A 21,571-nucleotide genomic window follows, 5' to 3' on the forward strand; every position below is an offset into this window, starting at 1 on the left:
GCTGTTTTTCATGGTTCGGGAAGGGAAATCTTAACTCTACAGCATACAATGACATTCTAGACGATTCTGTGCTTCCAACTTTGAGGCATCCGCCACCATGGAGAGTATATGAAGAGTTATACTTAGTGATGTGATGGGTTGTTTTGGATTTGCCTCAAACATAACACTTTGTAGTTAGAACAGTTCTTTTTTTTTGCCACATTGCTTGCTATTTTACTTTAGTTCCTCATTTCAAGCAGGATTCATTTTTTGAATATTTTTATTCTGTTCCTTCTTTTCACTCTGTAATTTATGTTAGTATTGTGGAGTAACTACAATGTTGTTGATCTATCCTCAGTTTTCTCCTATCACAGCGATTAAACTGTTTTAAAGTCACCATTGGCCAGATGGTGAAATCCCTGAGCGGGTTTCTTCCTCTCCAGCAAATGAGTTAGGAACTACATCTGTATGTTTGTAGTGACTGCACCATCCAAAGTGTAATTAATAACTTCACCATGCTCAAAGGGATATTCAATGTCTGCTTTTTAATACTTGTTTATTTACCCATCTACCAATCGGTGCCCTTCTTTGTGAGTCATTGGAAAACCTCCCTGGTCTTTGTGGTTGAATCTGTTGTTGAAATTCACGGCTCATTTTGACATTATGTGGGTATTGTGTGTAGGCCAGTGGGGAAAAAATCTACATTTAATCAATGTTCAATTCAGGCTGTAACAGAAAAAAACGTGGAAAAATCAAGGGGTCTGAATTCTTTCTTTAAGGCATTGTACGCATAAATCTGTGGTGCTGGTCCTCCCCCAAAAAAGTTGCGGAGGTCTTCTTATAATTACGGTCAGCACTGCGTTTATTCACCGGAAGTAGTTTTGTGTACACTGACAAAATCGTCACAGCTTGTCTGATCAATGATCTGATTTTTTTTTCTCCAATTTCTCCCTCTGTCTTTTATCTCGCCACTGGAATCGATGTCAACAAAGATGCAGGCTCATTCGTCTTTACAGACCCAACTCGCTTCCATAATGGACGTGCTTGCTAGAGCGGCCGTTGTCGAGATCAGTCAACTCTTTTCCGAGAGCTCGGCTGATTTACACTTGGAGATTTCTCGCAGCTACAAAGACAACGAAGCGCTGAAGATGAAGATGAAAGGGATGAAGAGTGAGCTTTTCTCCCTGCGGCTACAACGGGCGAGTACACCGCGGGCCAGTCGTTTTTCTTTCGGCAGAACTTTGTGCAAGCCTCGGGCAAAACTCACAGGTTGGTTCAGGTTCTCGAAATGCTGCTAGCTGGGCGACCAGTCAATTGATCATAGTATGTTGGAAGTGGAACGGTTTTTGACCTATGCTCTTACTCATAGATAAGACACCTGAGCGCCACGCGGCTGTTAACAACAGGGATGACGCTTCTATTACTATAGGGGAAGAGGAGAGTCCATCCACAGTCAAAAAAGAGGTGTGGCAATAATAGCTCATCACACATTACTGACATAGGCTACTACTACTCTAGGAATATGTACATATTTGAATGAATGTGTGTGTTTTATGGTTCAGTGTGCAGTTGTGGAGAGTCCAGATGTCATCTTGATAAAGGAGGAGGAGGGAGCTGAGGATGACTTTGGAGGATGTTGGCCAGACGCAGGTGTGTGGAGGAGGAGGAGGAAGATGATGGACTGGTATATAGACAATTGACAGCCAGATAACTAACAGATGATTTTATCATTTTGTTTCCTGTAGGTCATGACGATATTGATGGTGAGACTATTGCTATGGCGACGCCACAGCTGGAACATGCCACCCAGAGACTAAGTCACGATGAAGGACCTTACAGCATGAGCGCTCATTGTCGAGGTGAAGGAATTCTGTGCAGCGTGAGCAGTACTGAGAACTACCCCTTCTTCAGAACCCCAGAACAGTCCCAGAGATTGCCCTCACACTCTGGTCTGCTGCCGGACCACACAGTCAATCATCAGATACAGCTGAACACTCATTCTATTGGGGGACCACTGCCAGGCAACCCTCCAATGAGGGGGGTGCAAAGTGACAGAGGGGGTCAGCCGACAGGGGATACAGGAGGACGGGGTCTGAAAATCGTCGAGGTAGCTTCCCTAGAAAACACCCCAAAGACCCCAACAACAACCTTGGCAACAGGGGGTGTGACTGTGAGGCGCCCTGGTCTTGTAAACCAGTTCCAGCGCCACCACGTACCCCACGGTACCAAGCCGTTGCTCTGTAGCGACTGTGGGAAGCGCTTCTCTCGCCGGCTTGACTTGATCCGCCACCGGGCGGTCCACACAGGAGAGACGCCTGTCATATGCAACCTGTGCGGGAACTCGTTTGTCAACAAGACAACTCTGAGGGTCCATATGCGCATCCACACAGGGGAGAAACCGTACATGTGTTCCCTGTGTGGGAAGGGCTTCACCCAGAAAGGCAGTCTGACCATTCACCTGAGGACCCACTCTGGGGAGAAACCCTACAGCTGCTCCCACTGTGGCTCCTCATTCAACAACCACAGCAACCTGCGCAGACACATGGTCACACACCTAGAGCAGGCAGGGACGCTGACACTCTGACACATAAACATTACCTCCCCGGTGGAGCTTTAGGTTCTTTCTTTCTTCAGCTCTCTCATTCTCTCTCTGACTGTCTTCCTCTTGTTGTCTCACTTAGCCCCAGACTCTTCTCTCCCGGTCTCCCATCTTCTTCTCTCTTTCTCTGGTCCGCTGTTGCCCCCCTTTCTGTTGTTTATGTCTCTGATCTAGATGCACATACTACTTAAAGGGGCAATCAGCTGTTGAAACAATAACAGAGTGTACTCCCCACCCTTGTTTCATAAAAAACCTGAGAGATAGGGCTGGAGAAATGGAACCACCCTAAAATTAATAGACAGAGCTATGGATGCAAGGACTGACCATGCATCAAATCAAAATTTGACCATGTTTTGAGGATGTATCGTGTTAGTTTACATTTACTTTGTTTACAAACATTGGAGTAAAACAAGCTTGTATTTTGTGTTCTTATGGGGTGGACAGTTGAACTAAGCTCTTGGGGCATTTGTAAGTTATATTCTTCAAGAATTAATGGGTACATATCATTCATTTATAAGTCAAAAATGTATGTAGCAACTGCAGATTTCCCCTTGAAAGTTACACTACAAATAGTTTCAGTAAGTAGCCTACTCTGGCCCAAATTAATAAACAGTGTTTTGATATTAAGGAATGAATGAACAAATGTTTTTTTCTAACTCACTGGCTGCACCATAGTTGTTTATCATTTTTTCCTCGAGTGCGGAATTATCTTCTCTTTGTAATCTTGTACACTGGGTTTTTAACCTAGAGATTCTTCACCATCGCGGGGGTCTCTTCAGGAAATTGGCCATTTGACTTAAAGCTTCCACAGTCCTTTTAAGGCAAATAGCAGAGCATGAGGCAGACTTTGCCAGCTGTTTGATCTAAACAATTGTCTAAAGCATCAGAAGTATATAAAGTATAATTTGGACCACATAATTGCGGCTGATTATCCTACTAGGAGGCAGACAGTGCCAGCACCAGACAGCCTACTGATGCAGTCATCCACTTATACAGGGAGACTTAGACAAATACTGTATTGGCAGCATATGATTCAACTCCAGTTTTATGGTTTTCTGTTTGCATGTGTCAGAGTTTACTATGCCAATGCATTCTTGTGGGTTACTGTTCAACTTCTATTTATTTTTCTAAGACAATCAATGGGATGACATCAGAGGTGGGTGGGGGACTGGGGGGAGAAGCCAGGGACATAACCTTAAACATTTATTTTATTTAACCTTTATTTGACTAGGCAAATCAGTTAAAAACAAATTATTATTTACAATGAAGGTCAAACTCGGAAGACGCTGGGTCAATTGTACGCTGCCCTATGGGACTCCCAATCACGGCCGGATGTGATACCCCTTGAACCAACCCAATTGAATATATATATAAATTATAATTTTTTATGTTCATTCAATTGGAAATTTGTGGATAAGTTCATTTATATTGTGCTGTGTGAGGCTGAATGTTCATTCTGCAACTGAAGACACACCATTACGGGAATTTTGTTCGGCTAACTCTTATCCGTAATTACGGTAAAATCCAACCGTTATGCCCGCCCTCATCCCCCCGCATATCTATTCATCTTTGCTCCCACCGAGCTTGACCGAGAAACCAGAAAGAAGGAGGAGAAAAGGTGGATAAAGTGAAGGAAAGAAATACGTTGCGAAGGGACAGGGAATACGAGACATATAGGTAAGTAAAAGAAAAGGTACAAGCGGATTGATGGGGTAATTTGATAGTTTTACTTTATTTCGTAAACCACAGCGTCGGCAAGGAGTGGTCAACTGGGGCACAGATCACGACTTTTCCACTGCCCGTGAGTGAGTGGGGTTAAAACGCCCAAATTTCGCTCAGCACGGATAGCCAGTTTTAAGCCTGTCTAGTGGGCCAGTGTCTCCACCACAAGTGGAGGTGGACGACCTGTTATCTAGCTACCAAATATTTTAACAAGCGCAGAAGGTTTGTTTTAAATTGAAACACAAGACTCGTCGCTGTGTTAGCAACTAACATTAGCTAGTTTGTGCTAATCTAGCCACGTCAAGCTAACTAACTGTTAGCGCGGCTACGCGCAAAGAAATGGTTAGCCAAACAAGCTAGCTAACTGGTCAAGCAACCAAAACTATCTCGAGAGTTTTAGAATCATGCTACACCCTTGCAACTCATAACTGGCTAACTATCTAGCTAACGTTTCCATTGTTTTGTTAGCTAGCTGAAAATTTCAGCTAAACTAGCTAACTAGCCATCGTTTGCTGAATATGCCGTGCACCGATTGATCTGTTGTTCGAATTTTTCATTATTCTGGCCTCAATCGACCTGTCCGCTTACAATTTTAGCAAAATAACATGTTTAGCTAATATTTTAGCATTATTCGTAAGAATCTGGTTAATGGTAGGGAGGGTAAAATTAACATTACTTTTAGAACTACCCAATAATACAACATACTCCCAGAAGCACTTTGTTTAATGTCTGTAGTAGGCCTTACCATTGCTGACATTAGAATTTGTGTGTCTGAATTCTGGGTCAAAAGGTCGCGGGAGATAATGCACAGTTCACGATGGCAAAGCCTTTTCAAAAAATGTCACCAAAATGACAGGTGGACTCATGAATAAACAGAAACTCAAATATCTCAAGATAGCAATGTCCTATAAACATTACAGTGGTTATACAATAATGGGGATGTTAAAATGAAATATAATTTGTGTGTATATATAATATACAAATTGGATTTTAATGTATGTGCATATTTCATGTTTTATGCAAGAAATCATTGAAAGATTAATATTTGACGTACTAATGCAATTATCTGTGGTCATGTCGGACATTTCCGACTTGCTAACCTATGCGGAAGAGTCGGATCCTGAGTTTCCAACTTGCATTAATTTTAACTGAGGTCCCTAGTTTCTGACATGGTGGTAATACGTTTAGGGGTTTAGTGTGCTTGTAACATCAACACTTATGTATGTTCGACTTGAGATACTCATTATTATTTTTCTTCTGCCCACTCCTAAAACCTAAGAGCTAAAGACATCAAACGGACATTAGACAGCATCAGACTAGATTACCTGAGAATCCTTTTGACACATTCTACACCATAGCAATTCAATGCATTCCAATGGCCAAAGACTTTTAATGGGGACATTTCTATTTGTATCTTCTCCCACAACTTATAGGGCTCAGTGGTCTAAGGCACTGCATCTCAGTGCTCGAGGCGTCACTAGACACCCTGGTTCGAATCCAGGCTGTATCACAACCGGCCGTGATTGTTAGGGTTTGGCCGGGGTAGGCCGTCATTGTAAAAAATAATTTATTCTTAACTGACTTGCCTAGTTAAATAAAGGTTAAATGTAAAAATAAAAAAAAATGCTAGACTCAACAAACTTTTACCCCCCCCCTTAGACTACACAGTGTGTTTGGTGGCAGCTAACCATCCTGATAGCTCCTCAGGTAAATGTGAGATTACAAGTGTTCAAAAATGTGTGCACAACAAACCACTTTCCATTCAGATTCTTGGTGGGTCTTCTGCCATTTATTAGCAGCAACGGCAGATGTCATTACAGTAGGTGCATATCTTAAGTTCCGTAGTGAACAGGCAAATAATCCAGGCCTATTAATGCCAAACAAAAACAGAATGAGCATCTGTACTTTTCACACAACCAATAAACTGTGTGTGTGTAACATTATATCCATACTAATTGGCCAGAAGAGGTAGACGAGGCCATCCAGACAAGCTTGGTACGTGTTAAAGGGAAATAAAGTCAAAAAAACGTTTTCAACTTCATATTCATCATCTCCAGCCGAACATCAACATGTGAAAATGTAAAGTTTCTATGTTTTGTAGTAAAAGACAGAGGAAGATGAGTGTTTCCAATGACATCAAGTAGGCAATGCCTACTCATAATTGGTTAAAATCAGACAATGCACACCGACGTCATTGTGAACACTTATCTGCCTCTTTTGTTTTTACTACAAAACATAGAAACTCACACTTTTCACATGTTGATGTTAGGGTGGTGCTAGAGATGGATATGAAGCTGACATTGTTTTGAAATGTCCCTTTAAACATGGGGATACTATCAAACAAAACAGAATAAAGTGTGTGAGAGATGACATGTGATGGTTCCAATGTAGATGAGTTTAACCTCTGAACATAATGATCATGGGCTCACATTACCTTGACATCTGTCCCACTTTCTACCCCTCCCTCACCTAGACTTGGACTACTGCGTGTGTGTACGTACAGTATAACAGATGAATTGGTCAAAAGAGGGGGAGGAAGAGGCCACCCAGACGAACAAGATATCTGTAAACATGGGGAGGATAAAGGCCTGTTAATATCGAACAACCGAAAACAGAATGAGCATCTGTAATTTCGTTTGTGTGCACTGCAGACTGGCAGTGCTTGCTGAGGGCATTTATCAGCCAGTAGTCCTCTCATTTCTCACCATCTTTCTATCTCCTCATCCCTCCCTGCCTACTACTTTCCCTCTCTCCCTCTTTACACATGAGACAGGTGCCAATGAACATTCCTCTCTCTTCCCCTCAACTACATAGCTACCTAGAATACTTGCTAAAAACAGTTAAATCCGCTTTGTGTTTTTTTTAGTTGCCACGTTACTGAGTATCGCGATTCTGTTATCATGTCGGTCCTAGTGTACATGGTCAAACAGTAGATGAAAGCATGCTTAACTTCTCACTCAGGTGATTTTTGTGATGCTCCACAAAAACTCTTTCCGGACGTCAATCAACTTGTATACCTCTCGAGTTGATAGTCGACTTGTTTATGATTGGAGAAGATGACGTCCCAAAATGGAAGAATGTGAAAGCAGTATTTTCAGGAGAGCACCGAGGCCCCACTGATACGTTATTCAGAACATTTTTAAGGAAGATATTGATGTTTTTATTTCTGGATCAAAAAGGGGCTTAGGTGGTGGCGTGGCAGGGGGTGTGTCAATGAGCGCGGTCGGACATTGGCGCAGCCTTCAAATGTGTTTTTTTCCACTGTTTGGACTTAGTCTCCCCGAAAAAACAAAACAAGAACAACGTAGGCGGTTTGGGCTTAGGCGACCCCAAAAAACACTTGGGCGTGCCGCCTAAGGATTACAATGGCAGAAAAATCCCTGATATTTATGCAAACATATTTCAATTTAATTCACTTCATCGAAATATCATGATTTATAAAGAAAGCACCATTGTCAAACAGTAGAATTCTCACTCAGTGTCCAGATTTTGTTACGTGACCGAACACCAGATTTTAATAGCTACGTGTGTTTTTCTTAGTACAGTTTTTTTTTTTTTTGCTTGTGCTTCCAGGGCAACTCATTCATTTGACAATGTCATGCTTCATTGTCACTTTTGCTCATTAACTGGTAGCTTCTGTGTTTGTGTCTTTAGTACCTGAAGGGTGGTGACAAAGGGTCTATTTCAAACGAGGGGACCAACAAGCATACAGTGCTGACCACACCTTGATCAGGTAAGGGTATTGCTGGTTGAGTTGTCGCAAGTTTTCTCCCCGTGTGAAAGATTATAAGATAAGAACAAGTTCTCCCTCTACCATTTTTAGTTAGAGGTGTTGGCTATGACCTTTTTTTTGCAATAACCATTTAGACAGAGTATGTATGTATGTATGTATGTGTGTGTGTGTTTATATATGTATGTGGGGATTGGAAATGATGCAGAGAATTACATTGATGAAAGGCAATCTATCTGCAATGTTAAAGCTTTTTCCCTGTCAGCTAACCTGTTGGGTGGGTCCTGAGTGAACTTGTTTTGTTAGGGAAAAGGTTGGGTGGGGTTAAATGTCGACATGTGGCTTGAATAAGAAGGATTCAATCGGCTACTGGACTGTAAATATTGGCCTTTGTATTTCATGTCTTGCCGAGGAAGCCAGTTAAGTCACTGTTTGTTGATTGTTCACGTGATGGGGGGTTGGCTGTAATTTGGGTATCTGTCGCCTGTGTGTGGGGTGCAGGTGTTCCTCGGCCTGTACAGTCAGTCAACAAGGGATCTCCTTGAGAGCTTCAGTGTGATGCAGTGCAGGTGAAACAGGTGCTGCCTCTAACCCTGTGATAAACAGGGCTTCTGTGTTTTGTGTGTGTGTGTGTGTGTGTGTGGAGGGCACCTGAGTGGCTGTGTGTACACTAACTGTTTTAGTTGATGTGAAGGTACTGAGATTGTTGATCTGCTACATGCTGTGTTTGTCTGTCCAGATGAGGTGGGTAGTTGTTAAGCTGTGCCTCTGGCTAAGTTTGTGTATGTACACTGCTCAGTGTTTTTGGGAGGTTCCGTTTGTGTATGTACACTGCACAGTGTTTTTGGGAGGTTCTGTTTGTGTATGTACACTGCACAGTGTTTTTGGGAGTTTCTGTTTGTGTATGTACACTGCACAGTGTTTTTGGGAGGTTCCGTTTGTGTATGTACACTGCTCAGTGTTTTTGGGAGGTTCTGTTTGTGTATGTACACTGCTCAGTGTTTTTGGGAGATAAGTGGATTAGCAGTCTAATGCCCCGATCTCATTACCAGCCATGCTCAATTAAACCAACGCAAATTACCTTACCCTGACTTATTGGCAAACACAGGTGCAAATGACAGACGGGCACAGACGTGTATTGTTTTCTTATGTCCCACCGCTCAATCACTCTTTGTTCCCGGTCACTTGCTGAAATGGTACAGTAGAGAAGACAGAGTTTCAAATGTCACATAGGGCTGTATTGTTTTAGCTGGTGTGTACAGCCCAGTGGAGGCTGATGAGGGGATGACGGCTCATAGTAATGGCTGGAATCAAACATCAAACACATGGAAACACTGCTGTCAGTGATTCCGCTCCAGCCATTACCACGAGCCCGTTCTCCTCAATTATGGTGCCACCAACCTCCTGTGGTACAGCGTGCTGATGCTTGAAAGCGAAGCTCTTTTCTCCAGACTAGGGTGAGTCACACTGACTGACTGCTGCAGAATCAGACAGGAAGATATGACTCCTGGTGTACGAGCGCACAGATATTCTGTGTCATTGACCCTAAAACTGCTTTCAAAACAACTGGGAACTCTGAAATCTCTTACTAAAGTGCGTTCAAAACAACTGAAAACTTGGGGGGGGGGGGGGCGAGCTCCGACTTGGGAAAAATCTGAAATTCTGGTTTCTTTCTAGAGCTCCGACCTGAAGATCACTGGCGTCATGATTTGACCTCGTATTTTTCTGAGTTCCCCGTTGTTTTGAACACGGCACAAAGCACTGCTTTAGTGTCTGCTGACCTGGAGATGACATCCCAATGCGGTCGGAGTAATGGTTGGCTGTTGCGGTCGCATTGTATTTTTCTTCATCTTATGGGTTTTTATAGATTTAGTTAACTTCTTCAACATGAGTGCGAGGCAGGTTAGGGGTTGAAGGTGGAAGCCTCAAAAGCATAAATGGTTGTGAAAGAACAGTGACAGAAAGAAGTGGCAGTGAGAGAGAAAGGGAAAAACTATACCTCATAGAACAAAACAAAATGGGTTCTAGTGGTTTACTATACAGTGTGGTGCTGTAGCCTTGTCCTCACTCATCCCTAATGGAGTATCCATAACATCCTGTTTTTCAGGAAGGGAAAAGGGGGGGGGGGTCAGACATGTTTTCATTGTTCACCGAAACTCGCGGCTGACTTCCGATAGGCTTCAAGGCTAAAATATCTGGCTCCTTACTTGGAGGGTTGAATGCAGTGGTAGCCATGGTCTGTGTTTTAGTGGGGTCCCCCCCACCCAACCAATGAATGTTAGGATTTAAGCTCATTTACTGCTTTTCTATACAATTTAAAAAAAATAAACTGTAAAATGCTAGTTGGAGAACAGCATAAACCGACATTATCACATTGGTTCCTGTAGCTTCAGTCACCTCAGTCGATCTACAAACGCATAGCCTATTGGATATACAATTAACCACTACACATTAACTCACATTAAAGGAGAACTGATTTGGCCTCCTTTATTTTGGCTTGCTCTTCAGGAAATGCTGGCAGCCGTGACCGAAGCCAAATGTGAGTTGGCTTGGGGGGGTTTTGATGTGGGTGTTTTATGTCTGTGTCGTTGCCACCAAGACACACCCGTCTGTCAGAACCTTGCCTGCAGCTGTCTTGTCCCCCCCCCCCCTCTCCCAGTGGTCATACCTTCCTGTGTGGTGTCCCGTATACAACCGGAGTTCTCTGATCCTGGTGCAGAATACACAGGGTTTCTCCCCTCCGTTTTAACTTATACCAATTCAATAATTTAAAAAAATACAATACAAGTAAAATTGTAATGCTGAGTGCCAGGTCTCTCTCTCCATTCAGAGACATCAGTATCAAGTCAGTCTGGACTTTATCACGTCATCTTGCAAGTCTCCATGAGCTGGCTCCAAACATGTTTCTGTGAACACACACCACAAACACTCAGTCATTGTTCTGTTACCAATGACAGTTCGGCAATATTTTGACCATGAACAGGTACTTCATATCTGACATCCAAACAGGTACTATGTTTGAAGTTTAAACAGGTCAGATAAAACCTACCCAGTTATGGTCTAACGACTGAGGCTGCCGTCTGCCCACTTCTGGAGATGCTTTCGCCGTAGTTGGTCAGTGACACATGGAATGAAAAGGGTGTTGCGATTACTGGACATTTGTGCCGTACTGTATTATTTGTAATAGTCTCATTGTGGATGTGTTGAGTTCCAGGTCTCTCCTGAATCTGTGAACACTTAGTCACTGTTCTATTATCAATGCCAGGATAGGTGATATCTGACAAACCTATACGATGTTGAAGTTTGAACAAGTCAGACTTAGCCTTAGCAGGCAAGAGGTAAGGTCTTTTCCAGAGCCCCATTGATGGGCATAGCAGCATAGATCAGCTCCTGGCCCCTCATCAAATATACTGGTCGGTCACACGCACAGAGAGCACACTGCTTACATTATCAATGGCGGTAATGATTAGCCTGGTGCCACCAACCTGATCGCTGCGTTCAGCTTTCAATTTCACTTCAGAAATCCTCAAATGTGAAGTGAAATAATGACTGCTGGACATATGTATTGAAGAAGTAGAAAATAACCAACAAACAAATTGTTTCACAATTGGTTATCAAATGTATCAAAGTAATATTGTGAGTTACCTTCTGTATTTGTACAAATGGTGACCTTGTGAACGCTGTTCCCGCTGTACAGGTGATTGTTTCTGGCCGGATACATGTGGCTAACTGTTCCATTCATAGGAATTGAATATACCTTTTCACATTCAACTTAACACACATTACCTGGTGTAGTTGAAGCCGTCTGTAATCATTGCAGTTACTCGGGTCACTATTAGAGGCCTCGTGAAGGCATCAACGGAGGTGTCACAAGTGTACTTATCTCATGACACACTTTTATTCTGAAGTCTTGCTGACGAGCTGTAGAAAATGGCAAGTGGATCAAATGATTTTTGGAGGTCGCTAAACCATTGCGATCACATTGCTGGGCATGTTATGCTCCTTCTGGTAGGTCCCGGCATCCGTTCAAAACAGGGGATCAGTCTGGCACCCAACTGTGCGGAATGCAGAAAAATAGGGTCAATGATGGGCATCATCCCTCAATTATAAACACAGCTCGAGCAATAGAGTAATGTCTTTTGGAAGCTAACTCTATCCTTTACAGATGTAGACAGACTGGCTCCAGATTGGATTTGATTCAGTTTGGTGCCCGTCGTTGCACTCTGCAACCAGCTGTGACATGTTTTGCTACGGCCCTGGGTTGGTTTGAGTTTGTTGCTGCTAGTTAGTACACTGTTGTAGTCAGGCATGAGTTAGCTAGTACCACCATAGCTGCATCCAATATTTATTTGTGCCCTAGACATGGGTCGCACCTCGAAGGCTAATGTGACTGTTTCGTCTAAATTACACTAAGTTAGTGGCATGGAAATATGTTGACATTGCCAAAGTAGGCAAATAATAAGTAGGAAACAATTTTGCTATATGTCGTCAAATTTACTTTAGAGATGGCAATATTGCCATTACTGTTTCTAGCAAAGTTAGTCAAACATAGGTAGCAATGCTAATGTTAGCTAGTTAAAATATGGAGGTCCCATAAATCGTAGTTAGCTGGCTAAAGTTATACTGCATCTAAAGTCAATCTGGCAACATCACAATCATGACAAAAGGTTTTCCTACAAATTATTTGCCCCCTTTTTTAAACGTTTCCAAGCCAAAGCCTACCTCAATACAACTCGGATAATGTCAGCTATGCTATTGATGATGATTATTATTAAAATACACGTAACCAGCGGTCTATGGTCTAGCTACCGGCATACTCTCCACCACTGGGGACCAACGAACTCCGACCACCTTTTCTGCATGATAGGGTCCGTTGTTGGGAAGGCATCTTGCTGGAAGCATGCATTGCGTGGTCAATCCGTATAGGGCCTTTAAGTCTCAAATGGCCGTAATCCTTTGAACGTGTTGGGGGAGACGAAACAATGGACCCCCATTTTAATGAAGGGAAGCGATGTGGGTGGGGGGGGCGATTTATGTGGATTTTGGCAAAAGGAGGCTTGAGTTGTTGACATTGTAATCCAAACCAATCTTTTTTTATTTACTCGCGACTCACTTAGTTTTAGACCAGACTGACTTGATGACCAAAACTACCCTATTTACACTAAATTTTGACACTATAATTGGCGTTTCTGACTCATCAATGCCACAGGCCGTTTTTATAGGTATTAGTTTTTTAGGGCCAGTTACTTTAACTCCGCACAGCGATTTTAAAAACTGTATTTTACAGGCCCAATGCAGCCTTTTTTGGGGGGGTAAAATTGGTTAACAATTAAGTAGGCTTAACAATTAAGTAGGTTTGAGAATGATCTGTCAGACAGGATACAGTGAGTTATAATAAGGATGATTTACTTTTGTAAAGTGCTTTTAATTTATACAGAATGATCTCAGTGCATAAAATAATAACCAAATAAAAAATGCGCACAACTAGACAGGGTAACTGACAAAGAACCCAGCTGACGCAACACGGTAGGACACCAAGGAGCACACAGCTATCAACACAAATCCTTCCTAAAGAGAGGTCTTTAGGCCTGTTTTTAAAGGAGCCCAGAGTCTGTGGTGCCTTCAGGTGGTCCGGGAGGGTATTTGAGGCAGAGGTCGGTCGAGCTAAAATACTGTGTGTGTGTATATATAATTGTTTACTTTCTTTTGCTTGAAAACCACAATTGTTTTTCTATGCCGTTAATTCCATTGGAGCAAATTGTTTTACACTTTTTGTGTGAAACTTAATCTACCTTTTAAGTAAATACCTGCAGTCAACTTGTGCAATACGTTAGGAGGTAAAACAGATTGCGTTCTTAATATCACCTGTTACATTATGAAGCTTACTGTAGTTCCCCAGAACAGTTGAGCCAGTCACGTGTTTAAGTAAATAGCACAACTGGAGAAAGCGGGAGCAGGGGTAAGATTTTATTTTTTGGGGCTTCAATAGTGATCAGGAACGTGCAACTATAGTTTTGTTTCACATAAAATAGCTTTATTGGTATCAATGACAAGAGGTGCAACGCTGTTTGGCTGGCAGCTACACAAGTGAGTTTACAATGACAAAGCAAGGTATTTTTTGAAACGATGCAAGGCCATTTCTGTTTATCATAGAAAAAATGTAGGCGGCTACATTTCCTCGTGTTTATTCTTGCATTTTACCGGAGAAAAGTAGGGGGGAGTAGCTACATCAGAGAGTTGTCTGTGGATAGAATGCCTTTTAGTAAAATTCTAATCTGAGTGGAGTAGTGAGACTGAAGCACAAAATGTCTGATGCCGAGCAGAAATTACAATAAGAAGCATTTTACATCTTTGTTTACAAAACGCAGCAAGATATTTCTTATGCGTTTTATCTTTTCCTGCGTGGATAAATGAAGAATTCTGCGTTAACGTGACAAGTTTAACTTGCTAGTTGTCTAAGTAAGTGGCTGAATTAATAAGGTGACGGGGCATCATATTGTTTTAGCTTCCTGACGTGTTTGAGAAAGTCAAACCCCTTTGGATGAGTTATCTATACAGCTGCCACTGCCGTCTTGATTTCCTTGCATTCTTTTTCTCCTCTCTGTTCTCGGCTGTCAGCTCCATCTTCTCTGAGCATGGCAGGCCAGTTGTCCTAGCGACTTGACACCGTGTGTGCACATGATGCTCCAGACCCAGTACTGTTCTTCCTTCAGACAAGCATGGTTCAAAACTTTGTTCATTTGCACAATGTCTTTAGTTCACATTCACTTAAATGTCCAACCTCACCAAAAATTGCATTCAGTATTTCCTGCCTATATACAGTACCAGTCAAACGTTTGGATACACCTACTCATTCAAGGGTTTTTCTTTTCTTTTTTTTTTTTACCATTTTCTACGTTGTAGCATAATAGGGAAGACATCAAAACTATGAAATAACACATGGAATCATGTGGTAACCAAAAAAGTGTTAAACAAATCTAAGTAGATTTGAGTTTCTTCAAAGTAGTGACCTTTTGCCTTGATGACAGCTTGGCACACTCTTGGCATTCTCTTAACCAGCTTCATGAGGAATGCTTTTCCAGTGGTCTTGAAGGAGTTCCCATATATGCTGAGCACTTGTTTGCTGCTTTTCCTTCATCACTCTGCGGTCCATCTCATCCCAAACCATCTCAATTGGGTTGAGGTCGGGTTATTGTGGAGGCCAGGTCATCTGATACAGCACTCCGTCACTCCTCCTTGGTCAAATAGCCCTTATACAGCCTGGAGGTGTGTTTTGGGTCATTGTCCTGTTGAAAAACAAATGATAGTCCCACAAAGTCCATTGCTTGTGTTTTTTGGCCCAGGCAAGTCTCTTCTTATTGGTGTCCTTTTAGTAGTGGTCTCTGCAGCAATTTGACCATGAAGGCCTAATTCACGCAGTCTCCTCTGAACAGTTGATGTCTGTTACTTGAACTGAAGCATTATTTGGACTGCTATCTGAGGTGCAGGTAACTCTAATGAACTTATCCTCTGCAGCAGAGGTAACTCTCCGTCTTCCTTTCCTGGGGCGGTCCTCATGAGAGCCAGTTTCATCATAGCACTTGATGGTTTATGCGTCTGCACTTGAAGAAACGTTCAAAGTTCTTAATGTTCCGGATTGACTGACCTTCATGTCCTTAAAGTAATGATGGACTGTCGTTTCTCTTTGCTTATTTGAGCTGTTCTTGCCATAATATGGACTTGTCACAATACAACTGATTGGCTCAAACACATTAAGAACGAAAGAAATTCCACAAATGAACTTTTAACAAAGCACACCTGTTAATTGAAATGCATTCCAGGTGACTACCTCATGAAGCTGATTGAGAGAATGCCAAGAGTGTGCAAAGCTGTTATCAAGGCAAAGGGTGGTGACAGCTTGAAGAATATAAAATATATTTTGATTTGTTTAACACTTTTTTTGGTCACTACATAATTCCATATGTGTTATTTCATAGTTGTGATGTCTTCACTATTATTCTACAATGTAGAAAATAATAAAAATAAAGAAAAAACACTTGAATGAGTAGGTGTCTAAACTTATGACTGGTACTGTATGTATAACTTTGAGCTGGATTGCCTGTCTTTGCAATTTGGTTTTCTTTGTTTGCCCTAGTTAGCATATTTAGCTAGCAGCCTCTATGGAAATTCACTATTAGTTGTGCTAATCTTGTTAGCATTCTGGTAATGGGTGTTTTTTTCCCCCGGGTTTCTTTGGCGCACCTTTGTGTACTAAGCCGGTAATATTGTAAATCCCGGGATGTGTGAAGAATGGAATAAAAATCTAGAGACCACCCAACCCTACTTTGCACTCAGATTGGGCACTGAGGGGGAGAGGGATGTTCTGTCTTGCAATGGTGATGTCTGATGGTGTGAAGTCTAGTTTCTGGATATTACGAAAGCTGTGCCGCAAGGTCGGTATTGGGACCTGTTCTCTTCTAATATTATATGAATACTATTGAACTATCTATTAAAATGTATAATATTCATCTGTATGCAGATACGGTTACGTATGCCATTACCCCAACTGTAGAGCAGGCATTGTTTGAGCTGCAATCTGACTTTGTTGCCTTTATAAAAAGATCTGGTTGGTTTGTAACTTGTAATTTGATGTGGGAAAGATTAAATATGATCTCTAATTCTCACAAAAAAAATTGGGATGGACAACATAGTCATTGAATGGTTCTCCCATCGATCGGGTTCCCGCCTATAAATACCAGGGCATTTGGATTGACAAGGATTTAATGTTTAAAAAACATACTGATGAGCTAGTTAAAAAGCTAAGATTTTAAAACTATTTTAGAAAGAGATCTTGCCTCTTCCTAAACAGCAGGAAACAAATTGTACAGTCAACTTTACTTCCAGTTTTTGACTATGGTGACACCATTTACCAGAATGCAGTAGCCACTACTCTTAAACCTTTGGATGCTGTCTACCTTGGCACCTTTTGCTTTATCACAGGTGACTGATTTAATACTCATCACTGCATCCTATATCAAAAGGTTGGCTGGTCATCATTAAAGTCCCGAGATCACTTCACTGTTGTTTGCAAAGCTCTACAACACATGCTTCCAATTTACTTCATTGTTGAAGTATAAAAACATGAGTTACCTAACCTGTTCAGTGTTGGTTAACTCTGAGGTTCCTCAGGTCTCCACCGAATTAGGTAAATCTGCTTTTACTTTTTAATTGACTTACCTGCTGGAACAATTTTCTAAACTCCTTACAATTGGATGTTTTGGTGCTGCTCTGGCAATTGTTTAAGTGAGGATCTAGTAGCTGAGGAATCTAACAGCTTCTCTTGTGTTGTGCTGTATTTTCTTTTACTTTATATTGATTTGCTGTTTTGTTTCACATTTGTATTTGATTGTTGTATTACTGCAATCACGGCACCCTTGTTCAAAATTAAAACCCACTAATTCATTTGTAGTTTTGCAGTCAGTATTGGCGCTAGTAAATGTATCTTAAAAATTAACTATGACATAGCCAATGACTGTATAGCACCACTTTTGGATTTCACCATGTCTCTTATACAAATGGTTTAGATCGTTTTGACGGACTCTAAGTGAGCTTCTCTGCTTCAACCATACGAAAGTGATTGCTGTCCTGTTTCATACAGGGTAAAGGTGATAATTTCATATCAAAATTACCATATATACTTATTGTTTTCAAGCAAAACTATTGTTGATGGTGAACCTTAAAAATCGAATGTAAGCCCCAATCAGCATTTAACCTACCTATAGCCAGACGAGAGTTGTCTCTGGCGGTAGTTAAACTCCAATTTTCGAACCTTTGAATGCTGAAGGTGACGCCCAGATGTGCCAGATCAGGAATAGGCCTACCTCTCGTTGGTCAGCGCGCGGAGCTGCGTGCAGTTTCACTAGGCTACTGATATAGCCTGGAGTTATTCTGCATGCAAACTAACTTGTAGATCAATGACTGGCAACTTGCCTGAAAACCCGACATTGCATTTAATTCTACACCGGGCAGAAGTTTCCTCTCACGACCTTTTACAATACAATGTTGAATAAAGATATTTTAATGTACTTTACCAGTTGTCTGTGCGGTTTGTCCTTTTGGCGGTATGAATGCGAGACAATCTATCCACAGGAAAGGATAATTACAAACTTTTCAAAGCGCTGGTAGTGCGTTCAGCTTTCTAGCAGCTGAAGCATGTGCACAAGATACAAATGCATGCAGGAGACTCGTGCATACTTGCTGAGCTCGTGTTTACATGGTTCTCCACATGCTTCAGCCGATAGAAACCTGAACACATTACCAGCGCTTTGAAAAGTTGATGTAATTATCCTTTCTTGTGTCTATTGTTAGAGACGCACACATTTCATACCCTCAAGACATGCTAACCTCTCACCGTTACAATAACAGGGAAGGTTACTGGTTGGGGACAGGGTTGTTATATGTGCGTCTAACTTTCTCAGACATCATTCACGGTTGATGATTATCCGTAATGGTACATAATTGGTCTAGCCTAGGGCTGTGTTATGCATACTCGATGGACTGGTTACCTTCTGCTACTTTCCAAATGTTCTCTCCATGAGTCCTGGAGTGGGACTGGGATTTTCAAACCCGGTCACGTACGCACACTTAGCAGATGTTTATTGCGGGTGTAGCGACAGTGCAGTAGTATCTAACAATACACAAATCTAAAAGAATGGAATTAAGAAATATATATAAATTTTTTGGACAAGCAATGTCGGCGTGACATTGACTAAATACAGTAGAATAGAATACAGTGTATATACATATGACATGAGTAACGCAGTATGTAAACATTTTATTATAATTGCCTGTGATTCCATGTCTATGTATATAGGGCAGCAGCCTCTAAGGTGCAGGGGTGAGTAGCCGGGTGAGAGCCGGCTAGTGATGGCTATTTGTCTGTCCTTGAAGTTGTTTTTCTGTGTCTCGGTCCCAGTGTTGATGCACCTGTACTGACCTCTCCTTCTGGATGATAGCGGGTTGAACAGGCTGTGGCTCAGGAGGTTGATGTCGATTATCTTTTTGGCCTTCCTGTGATATCAGGTGCTGTAGGTGTCCTGGAGGGCAGGCAGTGTGCCCCCGGTGATGCGTTGGGCAGACCGTACCACTCTCTGGAGAGCCCTGCAGTTGCAGGCGGTGCAGTTGCCGAACCAGGCGTTGATACAGCCCTACAGGATGCTCTGAATTGTGCATCTGTAAAAGTTTGTGAGGGTCTTAGCGGCCAAGCCAAATTTCTTCAGCCTCCTGAGGTTGAAGAGACGCTGTTGCGCATTCTTTACCGCACTGTTTGTGTGAACCATTTCCAGCTGATGCTTTCCACCTTCTCCACTGCGGTCCCGTCGATGTGGATTGGGGGGCATGCTCCCTCAGAGTGAGACACACCCCTCACCACCTCCCTGTAGGCTGTCTTGTCATTGTTGGTAATCAGGCCTACTACTGTTATCTGCAAACTTGATGATTGAGTTGGAGGCGTGTGTGGCCATGCAGTCATGGGAGTACAGGAGGGGCCTGAGCATGCACCCTTGTGGGGTCCCTGTGTTGAGGATCAGTGAAGTGGAAGTGTTTCCCCTTCACCACCTGGGGGTGGCCCGTCTGGAAGTCCAGCACCCAGTTGCACAAGGCGAGGTTCATACCCATGCCCCCGAGCTTGGAAGGCACTATGGTGTTGAATGCTGAGCTATAGTCAATGACCAGAATTCTGACGTAGGTATTCCTATTGAGGAGTTGGATAGGGCAGTGCAATGGCGATTGCATTGTCTAGGGTGTAAGGTAGAGGTGTGTGATATGATCCTTAACTAGCCTCTCAAAGCACTTCATGATGACAGAAGTGAGTGCTAAGGGGCGATATTAATTTAGTTCAGTTACCTTTTGCTTTCTTGGGTACAGGAACAATGGTGGCCATCTTGAAGCAAGTGGGGACAACAGACTGGGATAGGGAGAGATTGAATTTCTGCGTAAACACTCCAGCCAGCTGTTCTGCACATGCTCTGAGGATGTGGCTAGGGATGCTGTCTGGGCCTGCAGCCTTGCGAGGGTTTTACTCACGTCGGCCATGGAGAATGAGGGCCCACAGTCCTTGGGAGTGGGCCGCGTCAGTGGCACTGTTATCCTCAAAGCATGCGACGGTGTTTAGCTTGTCTGAGAGCAAGGCGTCGTTGTCCGCGACGTGGCTGGTTTTCCCTTTGTAAGCTGTGATTTGTCTGTAGACCCTGCCACATACGCCTTGTGTCTGAGTCGTTGAATTGCGACCACTTTGTCTCTGTACTGACATTTTTCCTGTTTGATTGCCTTAGCGGGAATAACTAGAATAGAAACCTGTTTACTGAGAGACGTATAACAAGAGGGAAAACTTATGTTGCACAACCAAGTTCTGAAATTGCACCTTGTGTGTTCTACTATTCTGTCATCAGTAAGTTGAGACCCTGACTGACTTCCTAAAATATTTGTTTTATTTTTTGTATAATTCGTTTTTTTCAATTTCGAAGAAACTACCGCGGTCCGGACCTTTTGTGTCCTCATATGTAGCTTCGGCCCTGACAGTAGGTCAACTAGGAAGCTGCTTAAAGCGCCTCAATCACGCCAACTCTTTCACACTTGGTTTTACGCACACAAACTTCTCATTGTTCCAGTGGCCTCCCAAACCGACGGCTGGGAATTCCACACTCTCTGTGGTTAACGCACAAACTAATAACAAAAAACGTGCTCACTCATGTTTTTGGAATCATACTCAGATTCCTTATTTCTTTGTAAATGATTACACAATCGTGTGAGTGATTTGGAGTTGTGTAGGAGTGATGGGTTTCACGAAATTAATGTGACTGTGTGTGGAATGGGTCACTATGAACCAGAACCTTGCCCTGAGATGTTTCTGTCTGTATACAGAACCCCAAAAAAACAACGATTTTTATAACTAAACCAGGAGACCACAGTCTGTCGTTTTCAAACAGGAACAAATTAATAATTTATACATCCAGTGAATTATCGGTCTCATTCTTCTATCTGTGGTATTACTCTACCACCATGTGCTGTCTCTACTTTTGTAGTGAGCGAGAGTTCAGTCCCCTCAAACTTTGCTCTGGACCTCGAAGCCAGTTCCACTGCAAACTTTTGGTGTTTTCAATTGATCAGGTAGCTCAGAAAACCAGCAGGCTCCAGACCTCATAGGGTAAGATTTGAATACCCCTGGTGTAGTGTGCATTGAATTGATGTGAACAATGTAAGCTCTGCTTTAATTCATCTTTCTCTACTCCTCCCCCCTCTTTTACCCTCCTTCTCATTCCAACCGTAAGGTAGTTAGTGAACAGTTCTGTGCTGCTGTCCTGAGTCTGCCCATATATAAGGGCAGGTGTTTGTGCAGGTGGGCAGTGGCCTTTGGCTCTGTTTTCAAATGTCATCAGTCCTCATCACTTCCTCTTCACGTTCATCTCTGTTTCCTGACCACTTCTATTCCAAAATAAAGCAACCCGCTTGAGAAATTTCTCAGCCAGTCATCCTTCCTACCTCCTCTTTTTTTCTTCTCACAC

At 42.5% G+C, this 21,571-nt stretch overlaps 2 protein-coding genes across 8 annotated transcripts in view; both read left to right on the top strand.

Annotated features, from left to right (window-relative positions):
- The first annotated feature begins 829 nt into the window (after positions 1-829).
- On the top strand, positions 830-3,209 carry LOC129827882 (zinc finger protein 316-like). The gene is made up of 4 exons (XM_055889140.1): positions 830-1,248; positions 1,349-1,443; positions 1,542-1,629; positions 1,725-3,209. Exons 1-4 carry the CDS (start codon positions 960-962, stop codon positions 2,561-2,563), a joined length of 1,311 nt encoding a protein of 436 aa, XP_055745115.1. The 5' UTR covers positions 830-959; the 3' UTR covers positions 2,564-3,209.
- Positions 3,210-4,120: 911 nt separating this feature from the next.
- Positions 4,121-21,571, top strand: part of LOC129827883 (catenin delta-1-like) — a 31,905-nt gene continuing 14,454 nt past the window's right edge. For all 7 annotated transcript variants that reach the window (XM_055889143.1, XM_055889144.1, XM_055889141.1 and 4 more), the window contains exons 1-2: positions 4,121-4,255; positions 7,955-8,033. The gene's annotated coding sequence lies outside the window, so the exon portion shown is untranslated. The remainder of the gene's footprint in view (positions 4,256-7,954; positions 8,034-21,571) is intronic.

This window comes from Salvelinus fontinalis, chromosome 29 (genome assembly GCF_029448725.1).
Source record: "Salvelinus fontinalis isolate EN_2023a chromosome 29, ASM2944872v1, whole genome shotgun sequence".
Taxonomy (NCBI): Eukaryota; Metazoa; Chordata; class Actinopteri; order Salmoniformes; family Salmonidae; genus Salvelinus; species Salvelinus fontinalis.

Coding starts and splice junctions, on each gene's coding strand:
- LOC129827882 (XM_055889140.1), top strand. CDS start 960: ATGTCAACAAAGATGCAGGCTCATTCGTCTTTACAGACCCAACTCGCT. Junction 1,249..1,348: donor GCCTCGGGCAAAACTCACAG/GTTGGTTCAGGT, acceptor TCTTACTCATAG/ATAAGACACCTGAGCGCCAC. Junction 1,630..1,724: donor AGGATGTTGGCCAGACGCAG/GTGTGTGGAGGA, acceptor TGTTTCCTGTAG/GTCATGACGATATTGATGGT.